General features: G+C 36.2%; 2 protein-coding genes across 15 annotated transcripts in view; one reads left to right on the top strand and one right to left on the bottom strand.

The window, feature by feature from the left end:
- MTMR2 (myotubularin related protein 2) overlaps positions 1–6,246 on the top strand; it is a 94,514-nt gene extending 88,268 nt beyond the window's left edge. For 8 of the 9 annotated variants that reach the window (XM_024254644.2, XM_024254650.2, XM_024254646.2 and 5 more), the window contains 3 exons: positions 903–1,016; positions 2,788–2,964; positions 3,659–5,020. In XM_024254644.2, coding sequence (XP_024110412.1) covers positions 903–1,016; positions 2,788–2,964; positions 3,659–3,820 — 453 coding nt within the window. In that variant the 3' untranslated portion in view covers positions 3,821–5,020. 9 annotated transcript variants of the gene reach the window in all.
- Positions 6,247–6,429: 183 nt separating this feature from the next.
- CEP57 (centrosomal protein 57) overlaps positions 6,430–24,017 on the bottom strand; it is a 43,497-nt gene continuing 25,909 nt past the window's right edge. For 2 of the 6 annotated variants that reach the window (XM_054524961.1, XM_002822371.5), the window contains exons 5-11: positions 21,165–21,281; positions 20,165–20,242; positions 17,122–17,229; positions 16,525–16,602; positions 11,105–11,346; positions 9,791–9,935; positions 6,430–8,098 (exon numbers count right to left, since the gene is read on the bottom strand). In XM_054524961.1, coding sequence (XP_054380936.1) covers positions 7,871–8,098; positions 9,791–9,935; positions 11,105–11,346; positions 16,525–16,602; positions 17,122–17,229; positions 20,165–20,242; positions 21,165–21,281 — 996 coding nt within the window. In that variant the 3' untranslated portion in view covers positions 6,430–7,870. The remainder of the gene's footprint in view (positions 8,099–9,790; positions 9,936–11,104; positions 11,347–16,524; positions 16,603–17,121; positions 17,230–20,164; positions 20,243–21,164; positions 21,282–24,017) is intronic. The other 4 variants (XM_054524958.2, XM_054524960.2, XM_054524959.2 and 1 more) reach the window with 4 other exon arrangements.

Genomic DNA, 24,017 nt, shown 5'->3' with positions numbered 1-24,017 from the left:
ATACTGTTTTCCTCCACTATAAAGGAAGGGATCTAAGATGTAAAAGCTTGGAAGCAATGTGTATTTTCACAGTCTGCAATCTAAATATTTATATAATTTCTTATCACGTACAGCCCTATAATTGGTAGAATCTTACATAGAAGCTTCCAAATAATTCTGAAATATTAGATAGGATGGATTAAACGAAACCTTCTAACTTTCAGGGGTTCGTAATTTCGTAATTTTTCATTTGATTAGTCCCCTAAAATTGTGTTGTGTAAAACTAAGACATCCAGTCAAGCCCCTGGCTTGGGTTAGAGAGTGAATTTTCTTTTTGTTAGATGCTGCCAAAATAGTGGCTTACAAGGGACTCTGGTTTGATGGGATGGATGGTCCCTGAAAAGTTTAGGTCAGTGCAAAAGTAATTGCCATTTCAGTGGCAAAAGCCGCAATTACTTTTGCACCACCTAAATATTTAATAGGTTGGTTGACTTGTAAATTATCTGCCTTAGATGTTTACTTTTGTGTATTGCTGACATTTTCTGTAGACATTATTGGCATTTTGTGTGTAATCCTTAAAAAAGAAAAACAACTATGTTGTTGAAAATTTGAAGAATCTTAATGTTGTTTGTGGTCATTTTTGGCAGAGAATGCCTAGAGTTGCCAGAATTGCCTAAGTCAAAATTCACCCTGCAAATTTAGGGTTAGCAGATGTAGCAGATACAGAAACATCATGGTCAGAAAAGTGATAACACAATTTTTGAAAAGAAAACCATACAAATAATGCCATAATGGTTTGGAATAATATAGATTTGAATGTTTAACTTAATTTTAAATACTACCTCAAAAGGATCTACCCATGACAGGGATGAATATACTTGAAGAATGTCTTAATTTATGTGTTTGTGATGTTTGATTTGCAGTTTCCTACCGCATTTGAATTCAATGAGTATTTTCTCATCACCATTTTGGACCACTTATACAGCTGCTTATTCGGAACATTCCTCTGTAATAGTGAACAACAGAGAGGAAAAGAGGTAAAATATGAAACATGACCTTCCCCATACTATCTCTACTGTATACTTTTCCCTAAAAGAATGTACTCTGTGATAGATTTCAACTGAAGTCATTCTTTTGGGTCATACTTTATCTTACATGCTATAATATTGATTGCTTCCTTCTATATATCTGGACCGGATATATTCTGAAGTATCTTTGTCACAAGGCTGAAGGTGCTAGCTAGCTCTCTGCTGAGTTCGTGAGTAGGAAGTGGTTTCTGCTAAAGAGAACTGAAGTATGTGAAATCTAAGGAGCACCAGTGTACCCATTTTTCTATGTAGAATGGAAATCCTTTAGAGCAGGTGCAGAAAAATTTAATTAGCAGAAAATGTATATTCGAGTGAATAGGCAGCTCAAATTCCCAAGTATATCCTACTTATTGAGACATTTTAGGTTAAGTTTTTTAGTTTTTTAAGTTGTAAAGTAATACCATAAAAAAATTCAAATACTGAAAAGATAGTATGAAGAAAGTTAAAGTTTTTCGTTATCCCACTTTTCCCCAAAGGTATCACTGTTAAGTGGGGTTGGTATTAAGAAGAAATGGTGTAAGGATTACATTTCAAGTTTTACTTCTTTATCAAAACTTGTCTATCCTATGTATCAACATCTTAATCATCTTGATTGGTATCTCCCTCTGCATCAACTTTTATTCTAAAAAATGTGGTTATAAAGTATTTATGTTTTATTTTATAAAGCATAGTAGGAATAAGTACTTGCACTGAAGCCCAGTTGCTGAGTTCAAATCTTGGATCTATCACTTACTGTAATAGTTCGCTTGGGGAAGTTAATGTCTGCTTTTGTAAAATTATGAAGATTATTAAATAAGCGATACAAAATACCACAAGAACTGCTATGTAGTATTTCCTAGACTTCCTTAAAGGCAGGTATTAAATTTTTAAATTCACCTTATGTCTTCAGTATCTAGCATGCAGTAAATATTTCTATGCATAGCAGGCACTCAACAACTTAAGGAATGTTCATTAGAAATAGCATAGCTAAGTTTCAAAGATAGTTTTATTTTTTGAGAGCCTTGGGTAGGAATCATTGATTATTTAAAAAAAACTTTTTAAATTGATAATAATATGCATACCATGAAATTCACTTTGATAGTGTATAGTTGACTGGTTTTTAGTATATGAGTTGTACAGCCATCACATTTTCATTTCAGAACATTTCATCACCTCAGAAAACCTGTTAATAGTCACTCCCCATTTACCCCTGCCAAACACTAATGTTTTTGTCTCTAGATTTGCCTCTTCTGGACATTTCATATAAATGGAATCATTTAATATGTAAACCTTCTGTCTAGCTCCTTTCCTTTAATATGCTTTAAAAGGTTCATACATTTTATATCATTTCTTTTTATGGCTGAATAGTATTCCATTGTGTGGATATATTTTACTTATCCATTCGTCAGTTGATGGACTTTTGGGTTGTTCCCACTTCTTGGCTGTTAATGAATAATGCTGCTTTGAACATCCATAAAAGTTTTTGTACAGACATATGTCTTCTGTTTGTTGGATATGTACAAGAGTGGGATCGTTGGGTCATATGGTATCTCTTTGAGGAACTGCAGACTGTTTTCCAGTGCCCTCTGATCTTAATATAAGTTGGTTTATCACTGAAGTCTCCAAGTCCACTTCCTCTAAAGAGATTTATAATGACAACAAAGTACTTCTTTACAAATTTCATCTAAAGTGTAAATGGCTTATGTGGTGGAGAATCTTTACCTATTTTTCCTGCCCACAGAATCTTCCTAAAAGGACTGTGTCACTGTGGTCTTACATAAATAGCCAGCTGGAAGACTTCACTAATCCTCTCTATGGGAGCTATTCTAATCATGTCCTTTATCCAGTAGCCAGCATGCGCCACCTAGAGCTCTGGGTGGGATATTACATAAGGTGGAATCCACGGATGAAACCACAGGTATGTATGTGCCTTACAATATACAATGTGAGTTTTCATTCATGAAGTGCAACTTTGTCTCCTTAAAAGCAGCTGGAAAGACTATCTGTGCATATTTAAAACTTTACTCTTTACCCATTGATGGTTACAACTGTATAGTAGAAAAATACTACACTGGGGCAGGGTAATCAGTATACCTGGTTCTTAGGACTGCTTGTATGACATTGGACAAATCACTGCTCTTTTCTCCCATCTTCCCTCCTCTCTCTGGATAACCTCTAGGGGGTCTTGTTTTAATAAGCTGAAGAAGTAGCTTTAGGAAAGTTAAAAGCTGAACAAAATTCTGGTCTACTGTGAATATGTTTATGGAATATTAACTACTTAGAACTGTTTAAGACTAAAAACCTGTAAATAATAGAGTATCTTCTGACTACTGTCTTTTAATTGTCTTGTTAATTATTTGTTGTATTTGGAAAAGTACCAGTTTCAGGAGCACCTACACAGCAAGGTATTCTTTGGAAATACTCAGGGGCACTGGGAAAGCCAGTGAAAAGATTAGTGGTGTCCATAGTCCCTGTATTTAATTTCACTGATGGGCTGGAAAGGTACCATTGGTTCCAATAGCTGAAAAAACATACACTGCAACATTTAGGGAATGATTTGACCTGGCTTTGGTCAGGATTGCCTAGTTGAATATTTTGTTTTGCTCTTGCAGGAACCTATTCACAACAGATACAAAGAACTTCTTGCTAAACGAGCAGAGCTTCAGAAAAAAGTAGAGGAACTACAGAGAGAGATTTCTAACCGCTCAACCTCATCCTCAGAGAGAGCCAGCTCTCCTGCACAGTGTGTCACTCCTGTCCAAACTGTTGTATAAAGGATTGTAAGATCAGGGGCATCATTGCTATACACTCTTGATTACACTGGCAGCTCTATGAGTAGAAAGTCTTCGGAATTTAGAACCCATCTATGAGAGAAAGTTCAGTCACTTTATTTATTTTAAATCTCTCTAGGATGAGTTTAGAACTGTAGCAGTGCAGGTGGCTTAAGTGAAATAACTCCATATGTAATTACATGATTATGATACTAATCTTTTAAGTATCCAAAGAATATTAAAATACTTCAATCCTGGATCCACAGTGGGAACAAGTTTCTATTAAAAGGCAAATGCTGTTACAAATTTTTGGCATCTGGTAATATTAAAACCATTTTAGAAATACACTCTGTGCTCACTGTGCAGAGGAACATCAGTTTTCAAACCAACACTGAAATTCTGTGGCATCACATATATTGGGCCTTGATGTCATGACAGATCAAAATCATTTGATATCCCTTTCTCCATTCTAGGTTTTTCTTTTTTGCAGTAATTGATTTACCTTGATCACTTTTCAACTTCCATATTCTTCATATAGTAAAAGGCAAAGTGTTGAAGATACTACAGTGCTACAGTGTGGTAGTAGTTGAAAATTATTGCCGTCATTATTTACATACTTAAGACATATTAGCAGGTTGATCCAAAATGGGAGGCCTTACAGATGTGCTTGGGGGAAAATGAAGGGGAGAAAGTAGCCATACAGGAGTTCAAAGAATTCCATGCCCTTCAGATTAGCCCAATTACCAGAAACATCATGGAAGATATTTTAAAAACTAATTATTTACTACAGTGTATTTTACTTGTCTTGTGTGTCTGAACACACAGAAGCTAATTGGCAAGTTTTTAAGAAGTATTTAAAAATCTTAACTAGGATTGACATTTTTTTCTGAAGTCTGTATAAATAGCTTATGGTGAGAAGTACTGTGCTCAAATTTTACATTTTTTTCCTTTGCAAATTCTGTAATTCCACTCAACGATTAAGTCTACCAAAGAACACACTGCATGTAAAAGATGTATTACAATCTCAAAACCAGTAAAAGAAATCTTGCTTCACTGTTCACCTGCTACAAGTAAGAGTTTGGTGCTGGTAGAAACATTTGACTCTGATGTCTATTTTATTCTACATAAGAGCCATATGTAATGTACTGTAACAAAGGAGCTTCTTGTCCCCTTGGTCTTTTAATTAAAAGAAATTCCAACTGACTTTTAAACTTTGTTCTTGTCCAAAGTTGCTGTTTCTTTTTTTTCCCCAGAAATATTTGGAAATTATTGGAGGAATATGCACCCCAGATGAAAATGTTCAATTTGTACCCATTTTTCCTTAACCAACACCCAAATCAAACAATTAAAATATAGAGCGTTTTTCCACTCACTAATTCACTATACAGGGAGTCTGAACCTTAGCCTCCATCTTGGTCTTGCAGTGAGGAACTATAGTTTCTATTAGTATATCCAATTTAGCAAAATTGGTACCAAAATGATTTCTTTGGTAATTGTGTGAAATATAAGCTTTTTAACAGAGTATTTAAGTGGCTAGCAAATCAGTAATTAAAAATTAAGTTTTCTACTCCAAGTATTTCACAAATGCATCTGCCATTTTCCTCATTTAAACCTTGGTTATCTTGGCCTGATACCACATAGAAGAATGTAGAATGGCTGAAAAGATCAAGAATTTAAAGCTTCTAGTCTTAACATACTTGCATCCACTTCAAATTCAAATCAAAAGCCAGGGAAATCTAATTGCAACCCTACCACTTCTCTGCTGAGAACCTTCCAGTGGTTCCCCTCACCTTCTGCAGAAGTCTGCAATATGGAGTACATGCACTTGAGCATTTAATATATACCACTGGTGTGTGTGGAAGGGAGGGAGGAGGAATACTAGCCCTTTTTATATATTTACACAAGCAAAACTTAAATATTTGAATTGACAGTTACATGTTTCATAACTTTGTATGTTTATTGGTTGTGCAGGTGTAATTTTTTCCCTTTTTGATTAGGGTTACAAAATTTACAGACCAGTATGATTAAGTTGAAGCTCCTCAGCCTCCTTCGACCTAGTCTCTGCATACCTCAACTTTTACGTACCAATGCTACTCTGCTGTTCACAACAGCCTCATGTAATCTGCAGATTCCTGCCTCCCCACTTTTGTTCAGTCTAATCTTGTGCACCTGGAACAACTGTTCTCCCTTGTGACTAATTCCTATTTTCTAGAGCTTAGGCATCATCTCTTCCTCTGGGAAGTTATCTGATTCACGACTGTCTTCTCTGACATATCCCCACCTTCCTCTGTGCCCCCATAGCACTGTGTATACGGCTACTACCACTGCAATTCACATTATGTTGGAATGAACAATTCACATGTCTACCACAAGTCTGTAAACATAACCTTACTTGAAATGAATTGCAATAAAGCTCTGTTACAACGTAAGTGGATGGATGACACATTCCTCTACTGTAAACTTGCAGATAAAACGGAAGCAGTATTTTTTCACTTCTCACCTGACAGTACAAAAAGCTGGAGTAGTTCAGTTTGAATCCTAGCTGAGAAATGGGGTGGGATTTAGCATCATTCAATCACCATTTTCCTAATTAGGACTCAGAGCCACTACAATTCAAATGATGGTTATACAATTTAATGACCTGAAATTCAAACAAGGAGATAACAGGAGTTTTTAATAGTTGAAATGGTGGTTGACACATATATTTATCATGTCACCAAAGCACTGTTTCTCACTTCCCTTGTGTCTATGGGCTCACAATTATTAATTCGATCAAGCTACGAACCTACTCATTAGAAAACTGGACATAGAAGCACAAGTTTACAATTTCAGGAGAGTCACAAATAATACCCCAAAATCTATTTAAGGATCCTAAATTAAAGCCTGTTACTGTAGTATCTTGTATCATGAGGAAATCTAATATTCTTGGGCTCTCTTTCTATGTAAACATGAGTATGGCAACTAAGTACTAGTTTCTTCTCTTCATCAATACATTGATGTCCTATTTAGAAATGCATTTTTTGAGAGCTTATCACAAAGCCTTTATTAACAGGCTGTTAAGGAAAGTTGCAGTGTTTCCTTTAAAAAGGTGCTTTATTGACTTTAAATTTATAAAAGGTAAACATGTCTTGATCTAGTTTAAATTATGATTTATATCAACATGATAATTATGTGTACAGTTCATATTCCACTCATACTGTACACCAGTAAAAGCAAATATTCAAAGGGTTCTCTAAGTTTCAAGATTAAAAACCATAATGCCTTGACTGAATATCATTATTACAAAACAGGTATTAAGAACTGTGAAGGTATATGCTCACAACATATCCCTTCTCCCATTCTCACTTTATTCCAAAATCTCATTTATTTCACTGACAATTTGTTTATACTTTCAAAAATCCTTTTATAATTTTTATAGCTATAACTCAAAATGACTGCTTGGGTCTTTAAAAAATTAACAGATTAAAAAGCAATACAAGTGCACTTAATACTGATCAAAGTCTGAAATGCCAAAAAGCAAAATAAAAATCCTCTGAAATATATATATATTTTTAAATATAGAAAAACTCCACCAATAGTAGAAACAAAGTATGTTTAATGGTTGCTTTAGAAAGGGGAAGTGGGCACTTCATGCCAGGGAGATTTAAAAATGAGACTTTTCAAGCAAGCACTGCCTGTAGCATAGTCTCATATTTTGAAAATTTAAACCTAATTTTAATTATATATAAAGAACGATTTTAAAAAATCACACCCACAGGTAAAAAACTGGTAATCTGTTTACAAAGTGCAATATATCAGTACAGCAAACTCATCTCAACAAAACAAGATTATGTGTGGTTTCTGGGGCTTTAAAACTCCCCTGGTTTCCATTTAAATGCTTTAACATTGAGTCATCCTGCATACATGAAAAGCCTGTGTAATGAAGCCTGGGTCCCTTAACACCTGCTATAATTAATTCCAACATAAGTGAGTATGAGACCTGGGAAGTAAATTGTCATCATCTGATTGATGAGGTACAGATTATCTGAATAAAATTTCTGACCTGGTTATGAGTCAGTAATCCCAACACAAACTACTGCTTTGTAATGAATTCTGTATGCTTTGCATGTCCTTCAATAACTGAAGATTTTTTCTCCTTTTTTCTCCAGGTCTCAGTTTGGTAAAATCTTTCTTATTTGTGGTCCCTGTGATTCCAGAACGGCTGCTGCTGTTTCCTTCTTCAAGAGTCTTTTTGGTAGCTTTTAATTCCTTCTTCTGCTTCTCTAACTTCTGTTTCTCCAGCTATACCAAATAACCAAGGCAGGAAGGAAAAGGAGAATTTAATGAAAATATTTTTTTTCTGACAACAAAAAGTACAAAAGAGTACCTTTTTTTGGTTAACTCTCATGCTAACTGAAACTCAAATAATACATTCTAGGCTTTCTTTTAAAGACTTCAAAATCTACTGCACTAGTCATTTAACACTTAAATATTAATATAAATAAATATATGCTTAAATATATATATAAAACAATATACAAACAAATAAACAAATTCTGGTTGTCCTAAATTAAGGCAATATTGCCAAAGTACAGAACAGGGTGAGTGAGAAACAAGGTGAGTTGAAGCAAAGACTCATGGAGGAGGCAAAAAATCAGAGAAAAGAAGAACAAGAAGGATTTTCACAAATGGGAGAAGAGGAGAAAGACACTCTAGAAACTAGTCTGAGGAGGCAAAGAAGCAATTTCCAGATGGATGAACAGATGTAATTGGTAATGTATTAATACTATGAAAAGAATTTTATTTTTGTTCCATTATTTTTAGAATAATTTTAAATAGGGGAGCTTTATTTTTACTTTAGCCAAACTGATGCTGGCATGTTGGTGTTCCAATAGAATAAGTCTAATTAGTATAAGCAACAAATTAGACCATTACTCCTTACTCCTATAGGAATAAGTTGCTTGTATTTCTTTTTCATACATGAACTTTGAAAAAACAGCCCAAGTTTTAGAGTTGAAAAGGCTAGTTTCATCCCAGCTCTGCCATTTCCCAGTGAGCTGGTACTTGGGCAAGTTATTTAATTTCACGGAGGATATATGCATACTTCCCAGAAAATGTGGCCTAGCATCTCCCTCATCTATAATATGAGAATATACCCACTTCAGAAGCCTTTTGTGAAAATTAAATGAGAAGATATACTCAGAGCACTTGGCACTGTGTGTCTATCATATGGCTGCCAATCAACAGTCAACAAACCTGTTCTGCTCTCTGAACTTCGCAGCTTTCTCCATTTTAGTCAGTGGAATCACCATCCTGCCTAACTCCCTGTCCTTCTACATGATACCCAGCAGCAAGTAACCCCAATATTTTTTTTACTTCCAAAACATACCTCAAATCTGTTTACCTCTGCCCAAACCCAACTACTGTCTTGCTGACCACCTCTGATACATCTATAGCTGATCTCTCAGCCTCTCTGCCTTGATCCCATCACCCTACCCCTAGTCACTACAGTAATCTCTTAAATACATGAATCATGTTTCTCTCTGGTTGAAAACCCTTGAGTGTGACGTCACCACTGCATCTGGTAGTACTACATTGTTGGCTGATACAAAATGATTAGTAACATAAATATATTTCACATATTTAATGTATGACTTATTCCTTTGGAAACAGAATTTTGCAGGTGCTTTTAAAAAAAACTTACTTGGATAAACTCAGATTTAAATTCATCAAAGAAGTTAAAGCCTATTCATAAAGAATATTAAATATATTCAGTATTTGAAAGATGTTTCTTAGATGAATATGCTAAGTGACTAAAAGTGTCTTCTTTCTTAATCCACTTACCAATTCTCAATGAACAAACGTCTTCAGTAAAGAAGTATCTCCTGTAGATATTTATCTATGATACACTTAGTGTCATCATTTAATATTTGAATTAAAGTGTATTTTTTTTTCTTAATTATTAGAAACTTGAGTGAAGGAAAACTGAGTTACCTGGGCTTGGTATTTTCGAACTTTAGTTATTTGGTTGGCTTTTGCTTCCATCCTTCCCACTAATGCCTCCAATTCACACTCTAACTTGTCTTTCAGTTCAACGGTTGGCGACTCCTGGATAAGTTTTGCAAGCTGCTGGTGATCACTATATGCAAAGCAGAAGTAGAACGTGGTTAAGTTTTCTGTGTTTCATGGTTAGATCTATTATACCTTCATTATGGGTTACTGCTCCAGGTGTTTAAAAAATGACTCCATTTTTTGAAGAGAGCAAGAATTTTTTTTTTTTTTTTTTTTGAGACAGTGTCTTGCTCTGTCGCCCAGGCTGGAGTGCAGCAGCACGATCTCGGCTCACAGCAAGCTCCGCCTCCCAGGTTGATGCCATTCTCCTGCCTCAGCCCCCCGAGTAGCTGGGACTACAGGTGCCTGCCACCATGCCCGGCCAATTTTTTGTATTTTTAGTACAGATGGGTTTTCACCCTGTTAGCCAGGATGTGATATGCCCACTTCGGCCTCCCAAAGTGCTGGGATTACAGGTATGAGCCACCGTGCCTAGCCTAGATCAAGAAATTTTTAATTCAAAATATGAATTTAAAAGTTCAAGAAAGGCACCGGAGGGAAATGCAAGAGTTCTTAATTTCAAGGTTCTTTATATTCTTATTTTCCCCAAAAGAGTATTGTGTATGTAAAGGAAAGTCTACAGATGAATCTTGCTCTTCAAACACTCATGTCTTAACTTATCAGTTAAGTTTAGCTAAAATGAATGTAATGTCAGGTGCCAGATAATGATGTAGTAAACAACAGACCACATATAAAACAGTGGTCCCATAAGACTTTAGTATCATATTTTTACTGTACCTAGATATGTTTATATACACAAATACTTACCATTGTGTTACAATTGCTTATAGTATTTAGTAGTAGAGTAACATGCTGTATAGGTTTGTAGCCTATAAGCAATAAGCTATAAGCTTAGCACACTCTTATGTTAGCACAAGGAAAAGAAAATCGCCTAATGATGTATTTCTCAGAGCACATCTTTGTCATTCAGTGATGCATGACTGTATATCGTAAGTTCTCAAAGAAATAAAACTTAAATATAAACCTTGGTCTTCAAAACATTTAACAGTATTTAAAAAGAGAGAGATTTTACCCTTATTAGTTGTATTTGTTAAAGTCCTAGTAACTTGGTTGGTATAAGAATTGTGCTCAACCATACTTGCTGAACAAAGGAAAGTAAGATTAATAAAGTCAACACGTTTTAAAAAAATGAGGTTTTAGAGCTAAACTGAATGGAAAAAAAAAAAAAAAACTTACAAGCTCATTTGCCCAAATTCATCCTGTAAAGTCTGTAAGACTTCTGATAACTCCTCATTAATACCGTTGGAGGAGGGAGGTGTTACTGACAACTTCTTACTTTTACCACCTCGTGAAGATACTTGCTTTGCCAAAGGAATACTGTTGATGACTCGATCATTGCACAAAGCTTTACTGTGTTGCTTCATTAGATGCAAGACAAGCTGAACATTGGCTACCACGGCATGGCTAGGGCTTGTGGACTAAAGGAAGAAAAATGATGAAAGAAGTAATTGAAGTTATATTCTCTACACCACTTTCTATTCCCCAAGCCTACGTAAAAAGAACTCTCCACCCCCCAAAGTAGAGTATATAAATCCTAAAATTATTCTGATCATGATGTTCTTCTATTTGAAATCCTTTTATATAAATCCACTATGTTTCAGAATGGAAAATAAGACCCTACATACACGTAATTGAGCTGCAACCTACATTTCTTAGCCTCATGTCCTGTCATCCTCCACTTCTCTCCATTTTGTGAACAAACCATATTTGCAGATGACATTTTTTTGGTGTGTTAGCAACATTTATATCATTCTTTAAAACCCAGTTCAAATATATTATTTTTAAAGGCTTCCTTAAAACTGCCAGGTAATCAATCAGTCCATTCTCAGATCGCCTATAACACTTTTTACATCTCTCTCATAGCATTTATCATATTTTAATTGCTTTTACATATCTATTTCACCTATTAAACAGTGTACATCCAGGTGGTAGAGACTATTGTTCATTTCTGTATCCTGGAATAATAGGAAGCACTAAATACATTTCTATCACATGTGTAAGAAAAACCTGATAGACTTCTCAAAGATATTTTGTTTTTGTTTTAAACACTAAACCAACAATCTCAATGTACTATTCCACTTTATAAATAGATGGCTGGGCTTACTTGGCTCCATAAATATTATTAGAAAGCATATTTAAAATGCAGGTTCCTAGGCAGCACACCAAACGCACTGCAGAGTTAGGGTTTGGAAATTTGTGTTTTCAGGTCCTCCAGTTGATTTTGATTAGCCAGATTTGGAACCACCATGCTACGCTAAACATATGCTTTCCTTCTAATCTTAGTTTCTATTGTTAGCTAGCAAAGTGAATGCAGCAGTATTATGTATCACATCCAAGTGGGAGTTTATTACATCAATGCAAGGCTGGTCCACTATTCAAAAATCAATCGACGTAACCACTATTTTGCTCGTAACTTGTAATATATATTTAGTATACTAATTGCCTATGACTACACTTTCAATATGCAATAACTTAAAAAATTCTCATTCCTGTTATTTTTCTGATTATATTAATATGCACTTGACCCTTGAACAATGGAGGGGTTAGGGGCACCGACCACCCATGCAGTCAAAACTCTGCCATAATGAAACTATTTTTCCTACAACTTTTAAGTTCTGGGGTACATGCGCAGGTTTGTTATATAGGTAAATGTGTGCCATGGTGGTTTGCTGCACAGATCAACCCATCACCTAGGTATTAACCCCAGCATCCATTAGGTACTCTTCCTGATGCTCTCCCTCCCCATTGACCAACTCCCCCACCAAACAGGCTCCAGTGTATGTTGTTCCCCACTACGTGTCCATGTGTTCTGATCATTCAGCTCCCACTTATGTAACTGAGAACTATAATAAATTTTGCCCTAAAATGTAGCTAACAGCCTGCTATTGACTGGAAGCATTTATATTATGTTTTATGTATTATAAACAATATTCTAAAAGTAGAAGAAAATATTAAGAAAATCCTAAGGAAGAGAAAGTATATTTACTATTCATTAACTGGATCACCATACAGGCCTTCATCCCCATTATCTTCACTGTTGAGCAGGCAGAAGGGTAGGGTTGGTCTTGCTGTCTCAGGAGTGGCAGAGGCAGAAGAGATGGAGGGGGAGGCAGGAGAGGCTAGCACATTCTGTGTAACTTTACAGAAATACACTATAATTTGTCTTGACTTTTCTGCTTTTTCATTTCTCTAAAAATGTTTCTATGAGATACCAATTCTTCTTCCACCATTTGCTTTAGTTTCAGTGATGTATCACAGAAGGGTCGATGTCGTAAAAGTCAAAAGCAGGCTGGGCGCAGTGGCTCATGCCTGTAATCCCAGCACTTTGGGAGGCTGAGGCGGGTGGATCACCTAAGGTCAGGATTTCGAGACCAGCCTGGCCAACATGGAGAAACCCTGTCTCTACTAAAAAAATACAAAAATTAGCCAGGCATGGTGGCGCGTGCCTGTTGTCCCAGGTACTTGGGAGGCTGAGGTGGGAGAACTGCTTGAACCCAGGAGGCAGAGGTTGCAGTGAGCCGAGATCGTGCCATTGCACTCCAGCCTGAGTGACAGAGCGAGACTCTGTCTCAAAAAAAAAAAAAAAAAGTCAAAAGCAGTCTTGAATAATTAGAACCCTTCTGCCAGATTATCTAATGTCAACTTGTTTTCTGACATTACTTCTGTGTTGTCTTCTTCATCTTGTGGCACTGGTTTGAAAGCACTCGTATCCATCCCAGTCATCTTCTGTTAATTCCTCTATCATGGTGTCTACTGACTCTTTAATTTCTCCAAGATTCATATCTTGAAATCCTTCACCTCCAACCTTTTTTGCCATATCTACAATCTCTTTCATGATTGGCTTTGTCATAAATCCTGTGAAATCATGCACATCACCTGGAGAGTTTTCTCCAACAGGAATTTATTATTTCAGGCTTGATGGCTTTCATGACTTTTTCTATAAAAATGATGGCATCATCTTCAACTGTAATCCTTCCAGACTCTCATAATGTTCTCTCTGAAGTTCTCTTCCACAGCATTAAGAACCCTTTTTATAGTGTATGTAATGTGCCTTAGAGGTCCTTATGCTCCCTCATCTAGAGGCTGAATTAGACACATTGTGTTTAGGGCCAAGTAGACTACTTCCATGCCTTTGGTGTTGAACTTCCATGCTCCTGGGTAGCTAGGGGCAATGCCTAGTATTAAAAAGACTTTAAAAGGCAGTCTCTTACTGGCAAATTACTTCCTGACTTCAGGGACAAAGCATTGATGGATCAATGCTTTTTCTAAATCCAGTTTAGAAAAAGGGTTCTCAAAGGGGCATTCTTGTTGTAAACCCAAAGACTGGCAGTTGGGTGTATTTCCCCTTGAAGGCTCAGGGATTAGCAGCTTTATAGATAAGGGCAGTCCTGATTGTAAATCTGATTGTGTTTTCACAAAATAGTAGATTTAGCCTATCTCCTCTTTCCTTAAATCCTGGTGCTGACTTCTCCTCCTTACTTATAAATATCCTTCGTGGCATCATGTTTTTCCAGAATAGGGTTACTTTTGTCTGCATTAAAAGCCTGTTCAGGAAGATACCCTTTCTCCTCAATGATTTTCTTAATGGTATCTTGGGACTCATCTGCTGCCTCTTGGTCAGCAGAAGCTGCTTCCCCTATCTTGACATTTTAAAATCCAAACCTCTAAAATTATCAAGCCATCCTTTGCTGGAATTAAATTCTCCAGCTTTAGATACCTCACCTTCCTTTTAAGTTGTCATACAATGACTTTCCTTTTTCTCAAATCGTATTAGAGTCTATAAGTATGCCTTTCTTATAGCAATCCTGCATCCACATAAAAGCTGCATTTTCAATGAGATAAAAAGCTATTTTGCAAAAAGCACAAGGTTATGGTACCTGCTAGAGTAGCTGCAGTGGTAGATTCACAAATTTCCTTTTTTTTTTTAATTTTAAGAGGATCTTACTCTGTTGCCTATGCTGCAGTATAGTGGTGCCATCATTGCTTACTACAGTCTCAAACTCCTGGGCTAAAGTGATCCTCCTTTGTCAGCCTCCTGAGTAGCTGGGACTACAGGTGCATCCCAACATGCTGGGCTCATTTTTTTTTTTTTTTTACAACAAGCCTTCAGCTGGATTCATTTATTTTGAAATGGTGGACAACCGCAGCTGCGGACCTCAATCTATGGTACATATCAAGCAATGCAACTTTTTCTTGTCATGTCATGACTTTTGTCTGCTTCTTAGGAGCACTTCCACCATCATTAGTAGCACTTGATATGGGTCCTATGATATTATTCAAATTATTTACTGTATTGTGCAAAACATGATGGAAAATATGGAACTGCTAGAGAACACTTTTTACTGTGATACACAATTTACTGGAGAGATGAACTGCTCATTTGAAGATGATTAGCGTCACGTGGCATTTTAAGTGACTACTCCCAACCCTTGAGCTCATCACAATGGCAACAGAAGGTGGCTACAAAATTATCAGTCGTACAGTATGTACTACAGTTAATTTTATACAGTTATGATTTAATACTGCATCTTTATCTCTGTTTACATTTCTCTGGACTGTGAATGGCGTCCCATAGTCTGTGTGCAAATCGTTTTGATAAATTATAATTAAAAAAACAGATTTGTGCCTATTTTATGATAGTAAATGATAAAATGCACTAGTACTGACATAGTCAATTTTATGCATCCGTGACGTACCAACTTTTTCTTAACTTCTGATATTTCTAAGCTATAGTTTGCAAGTTTTTTCAAATTGCCAAAAATCTCCAAAAAATTTTCCGAGATACTTATTGAAAAAAAAAATCTGCCTGTAAGTAGACTCACACAGAGTTCAGACTCATGTTGTTGAAGGGTCAACTCTACCTTTTTCAAATGCTTGTCACCACTAATGTATTATATCCCCCATGATTTCACTGCGAATTTACTAGGGGTTTAAAATAAATAAATATAAACAAATATAAAATTCAGAAGAACATTTACTTCCCAAGATGCCAGAATAACAATCTAGTTGGAATCTAAATATAAAACCACCAGCAACACAAAGAGCTTATAAAGTGGTGTCAACTAGCACAGTTTTAGGCACTTCACTCAATACTTGATATATGACAATATAGCTTTACATTCAAGTGCTGAAGAAAAACTTAAGATTCAAGTGTACGTATGACTGCTTCTTGGAGAATTAGTCCTAGAAATGATCTGGATGTGAGGACAAGTAGAATGTGCTACATGCTTATTCGAATATCTACCTATATCTAAATATAACTCAACAGGATTGATACTAAAAATCCAATGCTACAAACATACTATTTCTTATTTCCTTGACCCCTATCTGAAACAACACCTTCTTCAACTTAGGGTCTCTGCTTTCATCACTTCCTTTCCACATATACTTTATCTACTTTAAGGTATCCTCCCCATCTCTTCCTTGCTTCCCCAATCCCCAAAAACCTCCCTCCATCTCATTTTCACATCACTGTGATCCACACTGGTAAAGGGACAGAAAAATGTTCCTTCCATTTGTAGACATACTTGCAGATGCAGGGACTTAATTCAGGGATCAATGTTGTATAAAAAGAATCCAGAGTTTGACCAACTCACCTTCCCAGCTACAAATGGCATATCACCCAAGCATAATCTATAATGTGGTTGTGCACCAAAATAGTTCCTAGAACTTTTCTGAATGAAAAGAAAAGGAAAACAATTTTATTTTATTCACATGATAATAAAAACTGACTATACATGACTAACTTGAAACTTCAGTTAACTACTGGGCTACTACTTGCCTTATCTATAGCTGGCATTATGATCACAAGCCAGCTCCTAATAGTACTTGTTAGCATATATCCTAGCCTAGGAAAGGCTGGGGGGAAAAAAGCACTTGACAAAACAACAGTTACATTCTAAGTAGAAAATCAGTATACATATACACAAAACATTGTAAGAGCACAAGATAATGCAGTACTAATAATGCTAATTTTGTATGGTGTTCTGTAGTTCCAAAATGCTTATATATTTTCTCACTATCAGGATAAAAATTTAGGAGTAGGTATTACTTATCTCCACCTTCTGAATGAAGAAACTGAGAATGAAAGATTTACTCTCTCAAGGTTGTAGTAACCACACAGTTTATGGGTGTTTTGACATAAACTATACCAAGTAATCAGCATTTTGCTTGATTTGGTTCTGTCTTCACACCTTTTCTGGTGGTTTTGATTTCTTTTTTTTAATTCTTCTTGCATTGGGAACACGTGGAGTTGCTTTATCTTCAAAGATAAGTCTATTTGTTTCTAGACCAGTCTGCAACTAGGAAAAATGAGAGCCTAAAGTTAATGCTGTAGAAATAAAAGCTATGACTCAGATTTCAGATATGTCATGTAAAAAGCCTGTAAAAACCAATGGTAGTATCCAACTGAAAAACATATTATAGCTGTATAACTATGTCTTGAACCAATCTATCAACGTTTGTCAAATATTTTAAATAAATACCAGTCTCTCATTTTATCTTGACCTTCTGTTATAATTTGTCCTTTCTTCAGCGTGGAACACATTATCTCCAGTATTTGTAGTTACTCCATAAATTCTATCTAACGAGTTAAATGCAATGTATCTAACCCCAAACCATTGCTTAAATATATTCTTTTCAAAAACGGCATCTACTGCATTACCAGACACAAAACAGCCGAAGAGCAGAATACATTTCTTCCCTTTCTAAAAAGCCATGCACTTACTATATAAGAAAAAGGAATTGAAAACTTATGTCCAAAAAAATACCAAAAAACAAAAAACACTGGAAGCTATCAGGCAAATGTTACCAAGCCCTTTTCTCTAGAAGCTGAGTAACTATACTAATTTAAAAATATCCTATCTTCATGGTAGAAATTCCACAAGCACTAAGAATTTCAAAAAAGGACTGCTCTTTTCACTAAGCCAACTTTCAACTTTCCTTTTTAAAAAAAAAAAAACACAAAAAAACCTGTCTGGAATAGTGGTTGTTTCAAATCTGCCTATATGTACCAAAACTGTCTGCAGTTTATGAGGACAATTTGGACTGCCAGGCGCCTGTCCAGATCTCATGATTTTGGCCCTTCCAGATTGGGGATATTCATATTTTGAAGTATTTTAAAAGTTCCCCAGGAAATTATAATGGAGCTAGAATAAATATTCAGAACCACTGGATTCCATAAAAACAGATACTGAGATTATTACTAATACTTCCCACATGAGTGCAGCTTTGGGGTAAAAAATCTATTCCATGACAAAGGAATACAGGAATCTCTACCCTCGGAAGCATCTATACACTCCCAATACACCTAACATTGCTTTATATATAGTAAATTAACTAGACATAATTCAATGAACAGGAAATTACTACTCTAGAAGACTTATGATGCCAATGAGTGTAAACAGTGTACAAGAACTTTTTTTGAGTATTTTAACTTCCAGTTTATTTATTCTTCCCAGCAGTTGTATATTTCTGTGCTACAGTTTTAAAACATTTTAAAGCACTTTCATTATTTTTTATTCTCATTTGATCACACCAACACCAAGGTGCAAAATGCAGAACACTTTTTTTTCTTTTTTGAGACAGAGTTTTGCTCTTGTTGCCCAGGATGCAGTGCAGTGGTGTGATCTCAACTCACGGCAACCTCCACCTCCCAGGTTCAAGCGATTCTCCTGCCTCACCCTCCCAAGTAGCTAGGATTACAGGCATGCACCACCACACCCGGCCAATTTTGTATTTTTAGTAGACAGGGTTTCACCATGTTGGTCAGGCTGGTCTCAAACTCCTGACCTCAGCAGACCACTCTTTAACAATGGTAAAAATCCAGACTCTGAATAGTTACATAACTTGCCCAACACTAGACTTGGAACCACACATCTATCCCTCATTGTTCTTTCAGTACAATAATGTTCACCACCAACTCAAAATATTTACTGGTAACATATTACCAGCAACAACTAATTTGGTCCCTATGTGTTGCCTGCTAAATGAAGGAGAAAATAGAAGTACCATAAATTATTTTAAAAATTCAGTAAATAAGGAACTTACTAAATTTTGTATTTCGTATATAATGTACTCAACACCACAGTGCATATAAAGCACAACCCACAAGTTTGTTTGTTACAAGTATGGAAATGGAAACACAGTGAAGTGGCCAACCCTAAAGAGAAAATGAGCAAAGAAATTTTGTTGGTCAAAAATTAAGCCATGTGGCTATATAACTCAGCACACTGAGGGAAAACAACAACAACAAATCTACAAATTGATCAGAAGGTAAATATTTGAGAAGGAACTATATCAGATTTAAAAGAAAATAAGTCAATAAATTTAGAGATGCACTAGAAGAAATAGACAACATAACAAAGATAACTTTTATATTCCGGTAACCACATATATGAAGTGAGCCCAAGACATTGTAGGGCTTTGGTCACAGATTGAACTGCAGAGGTTCTACTCCTTGGAATTGAGACCTGATTCTTGTGTTCATACGAAAAAAGATACATGCAAATGTCATAAAAATAAAAGACCCTGGAAGGGGCAGGGGAGTATCTGGGAGGAATTTGAGCAAATAAGCTCATAACGAGCATGTCTTCAGTTAAAAACATGACAATTTTATTTTACTGAGTCTGTAAGTCAGACTTACTTCAGTAGTCTTGCTATATATCTCCTAGAAATGCAGTTCTGGTTGGTACATATAAACTCAATGCTTTTGTGAATTCACACTGCCTCACCCATCTGGTGGCACTGCATGGGATAAAATCCAAAACTAGGAGAGAGTAGAGGTCATTTTCCTCATGTGGTGGCTTCTGTTAACTGGTCTGGGTCAATAGCTACTGGGGCATCCCACTACCTCAACTTCTGTCCTGGCATCTTGAGGCCACCAAAGAAGAGAAGTACCTGAAAGATAGCTTTTAAATATTACTGATAGTGGCCGTAAGAAGTTTTACATAATTACATACCTTCTTATGTGTGTAGTCTCTGACGTTTTTTAGTCTGTTATTTTTTAAAATGCTGATTGAAACTCTGCAATTACAAACATGCTAAAAAATTGTTCAAATTTTACTCTGTCTATAAAAATACTTGTTCATAATTTTCTACATTAACCTATATCTGAAAATTTGTATATTGGACTATTCTAAAATATAAATAATGTAAGATACCTAAATGTAATAGTTTACTTGTACATAAAAAGTAGTAAGAAATATGAAGAGCCCACTTTCTCACATTTTAACTTACCTCAGCTGCCTTAGCTTGCATGCGTTTCCTTTCCTGTTCTTCTTCATGGAGTTTTGCTTCCAACTCTTGCATTTTTTTCTAGTGATAAAAATGTCAAAAGGGATAAAGGTGAAAAAGTCTTAAGTGTCTGTAAAATTTTAATATAGCAGCACTAGAACATGTAAATTTTATCCTACTCAATATAAGGTGGTTAGATCACTGTAGTAATGGAGGCTGTGAGCTGGACGGCATCCATGATGCTCTCCTTTTGCGTTCAATTATTTATCATCTGTGAGGTAGCTGGACAAAATTACGGGTAAAATCTGTGGCCAAAGAACACAGCACTGCATGAATGTAAATAGGGATAGGGAGGCTAAATCTGGAACTTTATTCTCAGTGGTATTAAATATCTCCCAAATGAAATAATTAAAACTAAAATTAGCTCAGAGAGCAACTTAAACCAAGTGATGCAAGCCTTAAGGATACTCAAAAACATTTAATTTTTTTTTTTTTTTGAGATGGAGTTTCGCTCTTGTTGCCCTGGCTGGAGTGAAATGGCATGATCTCGGCTGACCACAACCTCCACCTCCCAGTTTCAAGCGATTCTCCTGTCTCAGCCTCCGAGTAGCTGCGATTACAGGCATGCGCCACGATGCCCGGCTAATTTTTGTATTTTTAGTAGAGACAGGGTTTCACCATGTTTGTCAGGCTGGTCTTGAACTCCTGACCTCAGGTGATCCACCCGCCTTGGCCTCCCAAAGTGCTGGGATTACAGGCGTGAGCCACCACGCCCAGCCAAAAACATTTAATTTTTTAACAAACATTTTTATAAAAAAAAATTCCCACCAAGATTGTAAAATGTGAACATTCTCTCCAAATTTATATTTTCTTTTTAAAACTCCAATATATTTCATTATAAGATCACTTTTAATGCTATTAATATCCAGTGATACAAAATAATTAACATTAAAAAAGAAACCACCCTGATACATGTTAACAATAAAAAGACACATGCACTGACTTCTGCAAGGGCCTGCATTGTGGTAAGTTTGTTATACTCCTGTTCAAGAAGATCCAATTTTTCAAGTTGGCTCTGAACATGTGTTTGATCATGTTGTCGTTCTCTTTCGAGGGAAACCTGAAAAACAATATTTAATACAGCTTGATAATTTGACAATCAAAAAAGAGAAAAACACTGAGCAGTGCTTTTCTATGCTGTTATTTGGCCCTTCACATAACTACTTCTAGGAAAATAACATTAAGATGAAACCATAGGGGGCATCAATAAATGACTGATATAAGTGGATACTGTTCTTAACTCAGTTGCCTTGGCTTATAGCTATTTACCTAATATGTAGTTTTATATAGTGACATTATCTTTATGCTCTGGGATAGCAGGGATTTATTGGACATATAGGCTTCACACATGACAAATACTTTTAGTTTGGTCCTGTCAAGTAGTTAATCTCTTAATTAGGGTAAAAATTATGGTTTTGGTATCTATCTTTTTATATTTCCCTTGAATTCTATGTATAATATCCTTTTATACTTTATTTTTATTTTTGAGATGGAGTCTCACTCTGTCGCCCAGGCTAGAGTGCAGTGGCTGATCTCGGCTCACTGCAAGCTCTGCCTCCCAGGTTCATGCCATTCTCCTGCCTCAGCCTCCCCAGTAGCTGGGACTATAGGCGCCCGCCACCACGCCCGGCTAATTTTTTGTATTTTTACTAGTGACGTGGTTTCATCGTGTTAGCTAGGATGGTCTCACTCTCCTGACCCCGTGATCCGCCTGCCTCAGCCTCCCAAAATGCTGAGATTATAGGCATGAGTCACCGTACCTGGCCCTCAACTTTTTTTTTGAAGTTTAGAGTCAAAGATTTATAAAGATTGCCTCCTATATAGACTTTTTTTTTTTTTTTATTTGAGATGGGGTCTTGCTCTGTCACCCAGGCTGGAGTGCAGTGGCATCATCTCAGCTCACTGCAACCTCTGCCTCCTGGGTTCAAGTAATTCTCCTGCCTCAACCTTCTGAGTAGCTGGGATTATAGGCGCCTGCCACCATGCCCAGCTAATTTTTGTATTTTTAGTAGAGACGGGGTTTCACCATGTTGGCCAGGCTGCTCTCAAACCCGACCTCAAGTAATCCACCCGTAAACCATTATACTAGGATAATTTCAAATATACTAACTCAAGGTCTATTATTGGTAAAAAGTGCCTGAACTTATAAACTGTGTCTTCAAAATAAGACTACAGCAATAGGTACTATATTAATAGAAATCTGAATATGACAAATTAATATAAAGCAATAATTTAGGAATTCGTGTGAACTAATTCCCTTCTAGCCACATCCTAGTGGACATTAACAGCTCCTGACATTTATTACATATGCCTAATAGTTGTCTCCAAGACATATATTAGTCAAAACAGCTTAAAGTTGTCTTATTAAACTGACCCCTTTCTCCAGCCCATCCATCACAGAAATGTTAGATAAACACAGCAGACATAATAATAATATATGATTATTGATGTGGTCTACCTCTGTGTCTCCAACCAAATCTTATCTTGAATTGTAATCCAAACTGTAATCCCCACATTTTGGGGGAGGGATCTCATGGGAGGTGATTAGATCATCGTGGTGGTTCCCCATGCTGTTCTCGTGATAGTGAATTCTCATGACATCTGATGGTTTTAATAGGGGCTTTTCCCCACTTTGCTCTGCACTTCCCTCTCTTGCCACCATGTGAAGAAGGACATGTATGCTTCCCCTTCCGCCATAATTGTAAGTTTCCAGAAGCACCCCCAACAGACATACAGAACTGTGAGTCAATTAAACCTCTTTCTTTCATAAATTACCCAGTCTTGGGTGCTCTTTATGGCAGCGTGAGTGGACTAATACAATTACACAGCAATTTTGAAAGCAAGAAAGGAAAATCTTCAGATACAAAAAAAAAGAGAAAGGAACTCAAGAGCAAATGAAAGGATACTGAAGTCAAATATGACACAAGGCAATATTGGAGCCGGGGTACATAAAATGTGCAGGAATATAAAACTTTAGGCAATGTATAATGCACAATGATCAACAATATCAAGCCATATAGTAACATAAATCTGGATCAGAACCAGTGATTTTATTTTATTGTTTGTAGACACTGGGTCTCGCTCTGTTGCCCTGGCTGGTCTTGAACTCCTGCACTCAAGTGATCTGTCTGGCTTGGCCTCCTAAGTGCTGGCATTACAGGTGTAAGCCACCCTGCCCAGCCAGAACCAGTGAAAACCATCAAGCCTAACCAAAGGCAAATTCACAACTGGCTCACAAGGCTGCCCACACAACTGAGGAATTTATTGTGGAATTACCACAATAAATGAAAAAATGAGACCACCATATAACTTTTCTTTATTAAGTTCCCATAAAAAAACAAGATACCATAAGGGAGAATCAATAGATAAACCCAAACAAATGAGGATTAACACTTTGAAAACATCAAATAATTTTAAAAAATGGAGAATTGTTTATAGTGTTCAAAGAGATAAAAGGAAGGTTTAAAAACCACAGAGTAACAGTACATTCAAAGAACAAAACTAAGTGGATGGAAAAAGACCCAAATGAAAATGAAAAATTATAACCACTGAAATAAATGCAATAACATAGTGAAGAGATCTATCACACACAAGAATTACTGAGACATTTTCTCAAATATTGTTGTATGATTGCTCAAATATTTAAGTCTAATTCTCTCCAACGAGAACTGAAAGCTGACTGAGGGTAGAAAGCATACATGGTAAGCCCTCTGTATCTGTGTGTTTTGCATCCATGGATGTGATCAACTATGGATTGAAAATATATGAGAAAAAACAAAAAAGGATGGTTGAATCT

Source organism: Pongo abelii, chromosome 9 (genome assembly GCF_028885655.2).
Source record: "Pongo abelii isolate AG06213 chromosome 9, NHGRI_mPonAbe1-v2.0_pri, whole genome shotgun sequence".
In the NCBI taxonomy this organism is placed as follows: Eukaryota; Metazoa; Chordata; class Mammalia; order Primates; family Hominidae; genus Pongo; species Pongo abelii.
Note: the sequence above shows the minus strand (reverse complement) of the source record. Positions and strands in the feature narration are given on the sequence as shown.